The sequence below is a fragment of the Chinchilla lanigera genome, unplaced genomic scaffold, assembly GCF_000276665.1.
Source record: "Chinchilla lanigera isolate Chin_1 unplaced genomic scaffold, ChiLan1.0 scaffold00131, whole genome shotgun sequence".
Lineage (NCBI taxonomy): Eukaryota > Metazoa > Chordata > Mammalia > Rodentia > Chinchillidae > Chinchilla > Chinchilla lanigera.
The window spans coordinates 3211780-3221258 of record NW_004955532.1 but is presented as its reverse complement, the minus strand read 5'-3'; the positions used below and the strand labels follow the sequence as shown (position 1 = coordinate 3221258).

Here is a 9479-nt window from a genome sequence, read left to right as displayed (position 1 = left end):
AAGAAAGGAAGAAAGGAAGAAAGGAAGAAAGGAAGAAAGAAAGAAAGAAAGAAAGAAAGAAAGAAAGAAAGAAAGAAAGAAAAAGAAAACAATGATCTCAGAAGCAGCATAAGTTTCAAAAAGGTGCACTCCCTTGAAGACCAAAAGCTCAGCTTTGCCATTTTGTACAACTTACACTGAGTAAGCCAGTCTCTCAGAGCCTGTTGATCATCTGTTAAAATATATCCACCCTACAGGTCAGGGCAATTCAGTAAAATAAAGTACATCAAAGCGCTTGTAAGGTGATGGAATATAAGCGGTACTTAAAGGAAAACTAATAATTGCAAATGTTTATATTAGAGAAAAAGTCTGAAAATTAATGAACTACGCTTTTTTTGGCGGGGTGGGTAGGGGTGGGAAGACAGGCTCTCGCTATATGCCATCCAGGTTGCCCCTAAACTCACTATATTCCTGCCTCAGCCTGCTGTATGCTGGGATTACAGGCCTGCATCACCACATGGCCAGGTATCAAAGAGCTATGCATATTCTTAAGAAGTTTGAAAGAAAGCCAAAAGAACCCTAAAAGAAACAGAGGGAAGGAAATTATAAAGTAGAAACTACAAAGAAAACAAACACAAGACCAAATCAAACGAACAGTTCTTTGGTGATATGGAAATCACCAAAGGCAACAGACAGTTCTTTGAAAAGAATACCATGGTCCCATATTCATGTGACCTGAAAAACAATACAAAAGTAAGCTACTGTTACCCACTAGGGATGAAACTTCAAATACAAAGAATGGGAGCAACAGTTTCCTTTTTGAAAGGGTTTCAAAAAATCTCAGTATAACTGACATTTGGGCCAGACAATTGCTGAGCTTGGTGTGGGAGCTGTTTAGCAGCTTCCTTGGTCACAAGACACCAGTAGCACCCCCACCTCCACCTCTAGGAACCCCGACAACCAAAAACGTCTTCCCACGTTATAAACTGTCCCCTGAGAGGCAACATCATTCCAGTTGAAAAATTACTGCTGTAAGAAAACAAAAGGGCCACATCACATTTCACTGGCTAAAACCAGATTATGCATAGCCACTCCTAATTTAAGAACAACAGAACAGAAGACAAACAACTCCAGGCACACTCAGCTACCTCATCTTTGACAAAGGAGCCAAATACTTTCCCCGGAGGAAAGATAACCTCTTCAACAAATAGTGCCAGGAAAACTGGCTATCTACAGGACAAAAATTGAACCTAGATACATACTTTGCACCATCTACTAAACTAAAAATGGATAAAAAAAAATCTAAGTATTACAACAGAAGTACTTAATCTGCTGGAAGACAAAATAGGTAGAACTCTTGAAGACATACACATAGGTAAAGACTTTCTGAACAGAACCCTGGCTGCAAGAGAAATAATACTGAGAATCAGCAAATGAAATCCCATCAAGTTAAACTGATTCTGCACTATAAAGGAAACCACCAACAGAGATACACCTCCAGAATGGGAAAATTTACCAGCTACTACTCAGACAAAGGACTAATAATTAGAATATATAAAGAACTCAAGACAGGCATGGGGGCACATGCATGTAATCCCAGTACTTACGAGGCTGAGGCAGAAGGATCTCCATGAGTTTGAGGTCAGCCTGGGCTACCAAGTGAGTGCAGGCCAGCCTGTCCTATATAGTAAAACCCTGTCTCAAATCAAAACAAAACAAAACAACTCAAAAAAACCTAGACCTCCCAAATTAGAGACCCAGTTAAAAAAATGGGCATATGAAATTAAGACATTTCTCAGATAGAGAAGTCCAAATACTTAATAACTGCTGTACATGAAAAAGCATTCAACATTGCTGGTCTTTTGAGAAATGGTCTTTCAAGTGGAGTGTAAACTGGTACAACTACTATGGAAATCAGCATGCAGATTCCTCAAAATACTAAAAATACAAATTCTATTTGACCCAGCTATTCCCCTTCTAGATACCTTCCCCAAAGAATTAAAGATATAATATTATAGTGATACATGCATACTATGTTTATAGCAACACAATTCATAACAGCTAATACAGATGAATGATAAAGAAAATGTAGTATTCATACACAAAGGAGTACTACTTTGCCATAAAGAAGGATAATCGAGTCATTTGTAGGAAAATGGGTGCATCTGGAGACCATTATGTTAAGTGAAATAAATAAGATACACAAGCTTAAATATTGCATGATGTATCTTATATGAGAATCCCAATGCTATATATAAAGTGCAAAATAAAAGACAGACAATAGAAAAAAAAAGTTATTGTAATCCAATATAGCCAATGCACATAAGATTATACCTTGATTTAATATATTTGTTTTATGTGTTATACATGTTCTTTACCTGTCTGGCTGTTAATCTGTGTTTATGATAATTAACTTGATAATACATAAAACAAATAAATCTGATGCTGGCTAAAAAAGAAAAAAATATTTTAAAAAACAGGGATGGAACGGGCCTATAATCCTAGTACTTGGGAAACTGAGGCAGGAGGATTGAGGTGAGTTTGAGGCCAGCCTGGCCTACATAATGAGTTCAAGGCCTGCCTGAATTATGCAGCAAGACCCTGTTGCAAAGAAAAACAAAAGACAGAGATGGAGGGGAAGGAAAAAAAGAATTGCATTATGTACATATACCAATTCCCACAATGAATGTACTCATTATGTACTGCAAACATATGCTAATAAAAATTTTTTAAAAACTAAAAAAAAGGTCCCTCAATTATTTTCCAAGAATTTGGGTATCTTAACAGAGCAAGATAAGAAGAGAATATCTAATGGAATACTTTTTATCTCTCTGAACTTCATAACTGATAGAAATAAATCATTTCACCTTAGTAAAATTATTTAATCTAAGAACTACATAAATATTCTTTTTGAAAAACCCCAAATGTAGGGCTAAGAAGATAGTTCACAGGTAGAGGTGCTCGCCTAGCATACAACTGGGTTCCATCCAATAGTACCTAGAAAGATTGATCATATGTATATATTTTTAACAGATATATAACTTTTTATTTAAAAAAATAAACATGTTATATGTATATATGCTTTTGGCTTTGTTGTGGAGACCTCAACCCCAAAGGCTCTTGGTAGGCTTGGCAACCACTGACTTAAATTCTCAGCCCCTTCTTTTTAAGTTTTATTTTGAGTCAGGATCTCACTAAGTATCCAGGCTGGTTTCCAACTTAAATGTTCCTTCTTCAGGCTTCTAAGTAGCTGGCACCACAGGCGCACCACCATGCTCAGCTACGAGCACGTAATTCTTTAACACATCACCCTGTAGTATCTTTGGGAGACATATGCCAGGATCTCCTGCAAATACCAAAATGCACAACTGCTCAAGTCCCTTCTCTAAATTGTCACGGTATTTGCATTTAACTTATGCATATCTTTTCATTCCCTTTAAATTATGTCTAGATTATTTATAGTACCTAATACAATGTGAATGGTTGTTATACTATCTTGTTTAGGAAATAACTACAAGAAAGTCTGTATATGTTTATTACAGGTACAATTTTTTTAAGTATTTTTAATCCATGGTTGGTTGAATCCTCAAATACCCATAGGTATCAACTCTAATTAAGAATTTGGCAAGAAGGTCAGGCATGATGGGATATACTTGTAAACTGAGCATACTGGGAGGCTGAGGAAGAAGAATTAGAAGTTTGAACCCAGCCTGAAATTTACAGACTTAGTGAGGCTCCTTCTCAAGAGAAAAGTTCTTTTTGGTTTTGTTTTGTTAGTTTGTTTGTTTGTTTTTGAGATAGAGTTTCATTGTGTAGTTCAGGTTAGCCTTGAAAGGCTGGCTTTAAACTCACTATGTAGCCCAGGCTTGTTTTCAACTCCTAGCAATCCTCTTGCCTCAGCCTACAAGTACTGAGATTACAGATATGCACCATCATACCCAGCTGTCTCAAAATTAAAAAAAAACTTAAGGGCTAGAGATATAGCTCAGCGTGAAACGCTTGAGTCTCAGTACTTGGGGGAAAAAAGGTTATTTGGGAAGAAGATTCCAAGAAGTCCAAATAGAAACTATACATAAACCAGGTGTGGTGGCACAAGCCTATAATCCCTGCACTCCAGAAGCTGAGGCAGGAGGATCAGTTGGAATTCAAGGCCAGCCTGTGATGCATAGTTCAAAACCTGTCTAAACTACATAGTGAGACCCTGTACCCAAAAAAGAAGAGGAAGAAGAAGGCAGGGCATATATCCATCATACTTGCCAGCAGCATATGAAATCCAGTGTGAACTTAACAAGAATTCTAGGAATATCTTAAAACATAATTCTGAAAACTCAGATAAGATAAAGCATATGGAGATAAAGCAGACACCTCCTCAGAACAATGACAGCCAAATAGGACAGTGTACCCTGAGGCAGGTCTTCTATTACTTTCACTCATTCTACTTTACAAAAACAAGCTCACAACTAGTAGGAGACTCAAACTAAAACAAAGAGCAGGGGACAGTGATTGCTGCCATCAGGGAAAAACAAATCTGCAACAGCCATTTCCCAGCAGAGGTAGGAAAACTGATTCCTGACCAACATGGCGGCTGTTAGGATGGACAAACGTAAGAATGAAGACCGCAGCACCAGCAGAGAAAGAGGACTGGGACTCATCTTCCTCTGTGACTCTAGACTAGAACACAGTTGCCTGAGCTCTTTCAGATTCGTGACGACGACCTATGGCAACGTTCAGTTCCAAGAAGGTGGTCTGCTATAAACAGCAAAATATCCATCAGTCAGTACTGCAAACACCTAAAACCTATGCTGTGCAAGTGTCATAGGCAGCTGCGTTACATAGAAATATTATAGGCAGTCAGACAGGGCCAGGCCCTCAAAGGAGCCAACATGAAAGACAAGACAAGACATGTATTCGCTGTGGGCCAGACCTCAAGACAGAAGATTAAACAAATACACCCACAGACCTCCCTAGCTGTAAACATCAGGGATGATATTCTAAATAGGAAGCCATCACCTTGAAGAGCCACTAACCTAACCCCTTACATGAAAAGCCCCTGTTCTGCACTCATGCCCGCTTCCTATGTGACTCGCTTCCCCATTTGATCCGGATTTAATCACTTTTACCTGAACAATTCTTATTGGCTGACCATAGTTTTGTCCATTTCCCCCCTATCTTAGACCCACCTCACCTCATGGTTTGGCTCTATAAAAGTCCCTAGAAAAGACAGAGTCTGGGGTAACCTACTCAGGCCCCTCTTCTGTCCCTCTCTTGGACAGAAGCTTTCTTTCCCTCAATAAATATATTTTGCTCTTAAACTCCATTGTTCCTAAAATTCATTCTTCGATTTTAGAGAACACAAACTCGTCCCAGATATAGTTCAGTTTGGGAGTTTTTACTTTCCTGTATCCAAAGGTCAGAATTGAGAAGCCTGTGGCTAAGTCCAGATAACCTGTTAGATCGAAGATTAAAAGAAAAAACATTCAGAAGGCTGTGCCAGAGGCTAGCCCAGGCCACCTAGCAAGCTCAAGGCTCTCCAAGGTACATAGTAAGACCTTTGTCTCAAAAAACATGGGGAAAAAGGTACAAAAGAAAAGATTCGATGCTACTTCAAGAAGTGGGGTGGGGGAAAAGGGGTGAACAGGCCAAATAGGAGAAATCTAAACAGAGCCCACCAGCTACAGCGAGGCCACCCTTTCCCAACAGAAACAGGCTAGAGTCACCAGAAGCGGCCAGGAGATGCAGCAGCTTTCTAGGGTTGCAAACCTGTGGAGAGAATCTCTCTTCACGTAATTCTCTCATGTACACACAAGCAGAATTGTAAATGTAATTTCAGAAAACGCACAGACCGCTCAGTCACCCTACACCGACCCCAAGAGTCCATGACCAGGTTACGAAGCTCAGCACAGCAGCTTTGCCATTCCCCCACGGCCTGGGTACCTACTCCATCCCCAACTCTCTGCACCAAAGAACACACACTTGTCAAAGACGAACGAAATGCTGGAGGCTCTGCCAGCACTAACACAAGGTCCACGTGTAGGGACAACAATCTACTTCCTGGAAATGAGTATCTGTGTGCATTGCTGCGAGTTTTCAGACTACCTCCTCTAGATGGGTAACCTACAAACTCCAATCAGAAAGTCAAACTCTCCCAGAAAAACTTCCATTAGAAGCAAGGATAAGGCAGCCTGCGACTCAGTAAATCCACTCACCATCCAGCAGGTCTTCCTCATCATCCCTGTCGTGTTCCTCCACTGCCACCACCTCCTCCTCCTCCTCCTCTTCCGCATCCTCCAGCTCCACGTCCGGGTCCAGGTCTGGATCGCTCCCTGAGGCAGATTCGTCTGACATGGCTCCCAGAGGTCCTCAGTGGGCATTACCGACTCATGGTCCACTGCAAGAGTCCTAGGAGGAGGACCAGAGACACCGGAGTCACCAAGGTTTCACTTAGGAGCACAAATCTTTGAAAGAAAAGTTTCCAAGCGAGGCAAGCGAACCACACCCAGATCTCAGCCTTCTCTGTGAGTACACTACCCTGACAGCTCAGTCTTCCCCTGGCTGCGCCAACAGAATTTTGTTTGTGTGTGCCCAGAATTGAACCTGGGGCTATACAAACAGTAAAGTATCACAGAGCTACATCCCTAGCCCAAGAAAATATCTTAAAGTAACAACAACAGAAACTATATACCTCAGAATAGCCCTTTGACCATTCCTTCTTGCATCCCTTGTTTCCTCCGCACCGACTCCCTAAACCGTATCTGTCTATACGTCCACACACACACACAGTCACAGGCACTATTTTAGGCACAGCAGGAAAAACAAAACATGCAGGAAGAGCACAGGGACTAGCGTGTGCAGGAGGTGCTGCTACTTCACACAGGGGTATCAGGGAACTCTCACCGCATAGAGCACAGAAGAAAGCAAAGGACAGGGCTAAGAACACAGCTCAGCGGCACAGCGCCTGCCTGGCAAAAACGAGGTCTTGAGGTCGACTCCCGGTACCAAAAAAAGACAGCAGGGGAGGCATACAGACATCTGGAGGGGTACACTCCAGGCAGGGTGAGCATGAGGGGCTGGGCCCTGGGGTGAGAAGGACTGGGGATATTCAGGGGATGATGAACAGGTCCTGCCTGGAACAGGGCTTTAAGAGCACAACAACAGTTCACTTTCCAGTCACCCCAACGGTTTCCAGTGGAAAACTAGCTCCTCACCACAGCGTGACTCTTCCCAAGGACACGGAGAGCCTCAGGTGCGGAATCCTGTCTTTCTGTGGCTCTTCCTACCGCCTAGCTCACTCACGCCCTTTCTCCTAAGAAGCCTATACTAACTGCCCCAGATGTCTGGATTCTACTCCCTCTTCTGCCTTTCACTAACCCGTCACAAAGCCCTTTACATACTTCTGGTTAGCAAACTGACTCCAAATAACCTTAATTCCAAACTACTGGTAGGTATTAGCAAACCAATCAAAAACTCACTACCAGTCTTCCCTGCAGGCTTTGTATGGGCTCCTGAGCACAGTGACTTACCTTCTCTGATTTCCAATCCTGATTCAAGAGTGAACACCTAAGGGCAGGCTTTGTGTCCTGTAGCTAGATGCACGCCCTACCTATATCTAAATTATTCCCTCACACTCCCTCCCTCATTTGCCAACCTGCTACATCTATTTCTATGTGCCCAGAACTGTGTATGTCTCTCTTTCTCTCTCCTTTCCCACTCTCTCATCACTTTACTATTAGCTATAAAAGTAATTTATTCTTGACAAACAAAAAAACAAGGTAAACAGACAGCTAGATTAGCAATTCAGAGGTAAAGTAAATATAGCAAAATGTTGACTTGTAGATTCACTAATTATTTCCATTTTTCTGTTATTTTCAAATTTCTCATGTATAAAAGGGGAAAAGAGAACAAGGTAAATAATTTTTTACAAGACAATCTGCTGCAGACAACCACACAAATACTCAGTTCATCCTCAGCTCTTATCTCCCCAAATGAAAACTGAAGCACAAGTTTCTAATTATTCACCACAAAAACTATTACAGAATTGAAATCTCTTTTTTTTTTTTTTTTTTTTTTTTTTTTTTTTGGTTTTTTTCCGGTACCGGGAACCGAACTCACGACCTTGCGCTTGCCAGGCAGGCGCTTTTGCCACTGAGCTAAATCCCCAGCCCCTGAAATCTCTTATTAAAGATCAGATACAGAACTTCTGCTGCTGAACAAAAGGAGGAGGAATAGGAGGCACAGCAGTAGCAAAGTAAATCCTTTAGGGCTTTAGAAAACTAGAACTTACATTTAGGATTGCTCAGAGTTAAAAATAACAGAAATTAAAAGTGTGTATGTGTGTGTGTGTGTGTGTGTGTGTGTGTGTGTGTAGGTCATGTACTTAGCCTCTCAAGAGGACTAAAGCAAAGAACAAAGAAATAACTCAGAATAAAAATTTTAAATTTTGCATTAATAACTTACTTCCAATAACAGCTGCAAAAGGCATTAGGGAATAGAAGGAAAGTGATCCACAAATATAAATTACTATAAGTGACACTGAGCTTCACTTAACGATCAGACAAGTTCCACATCTTATGCAACTATCCTGTGACTCTGGTTTATTCAGTAGGTTTCAAAAAGGAAGGAGAAAACATTTACCTGCAGCTTTGGGAGTGAAATATCTCTGAACATCAGTATGTGGTAATCTACCAGCAACTATTCTGTTTGGAAGTCAATATTCATTCATGGTCTATATAACCTCTGTTTTATCCTAGAATGCCTTAAATAAACTATTTTCCTTGCTGTGGCATTGGCTGATTATGGAATTACTCTTTGTTTTTTAATGAGATTTAATTTAGCTCATGTGAAGTAACTTTTAGACAATTTTGTTATTTGCAGGTACCACTAGGTAATCTGAATGCCTGCTACTCTAGAGAAGAAAATGTGTGGTGATAGAATGACAATCAGAAGTAAACACTGTAGTAACATGAAGGAAGCCTGTTTTATACTTCTGGTTAACAAATTGATTCACACCAGGTGTGGTGGCACATGCTTGTAATCCCAGCACACAGGAGGCTGAGGCAGGAGGATCACTGTGAGTTCAAGGCCTGCTTGGGCCATATATGATGAGTTCAAGGACAGCCTCAACTACATAGCGAGATCCTGTCTAAACAAAACAAATAACTGATTCAAAATAACCTTAGTTCCAAAGTACTGGTAGATACTAGCAAACATAAATTAAACAACCACATAACACTATTAGAATGAGATATGTTTGCAGCCCCTACTCAAAACAGTTTCAAAACAGTAGATATTTTAAAACAGTATCCAGTGGAGACGGGTGATAGACGGATGTTGGATAACAGGTATCAAAATATAGCCGGGCATGGTGGCGCATACCTGTAATCCCAGCGCTCAGGAGGCTGAGGCAGAAGGATCGTTGCGAGTTCGAGACCAGCCTGGGCTATAAAGTGAGCTCAAGGTCAGCCTGAACTATATAGCGAGACCCTGTCTCAAAAAGACCAAAA

The 9479-nt window shown here is 40.9% G+C and overlaps 1 protein-coding gene across 2 annotated transcripts in view; it reads right to left on the bottom strand.

Annotated features, from left to right (window-relative positions):
• Rad54l2 (RAD54-like 2 (S. cerevisiae)) overlaps positions 1-9479 on the bottom strand; it is a 94029-nt gene that overhangs the window by 50425 nt on the left and 34125 nt on the right. For both annotated transcript variants that reach the window (XM_005410317.2, XM_005410318.2), the window contains exon 2: positions 6186-6378. In XM_005410317.2, coding sequence (XP_005410374.1) covers positions 6186-6324 — 139 coding nt within the window. In that variant the 5' untranslated portion in view covers positions 6325-6378. The remainder of the gene's footprint in view (positions 1-6185; positions 6379-9479) is intronic.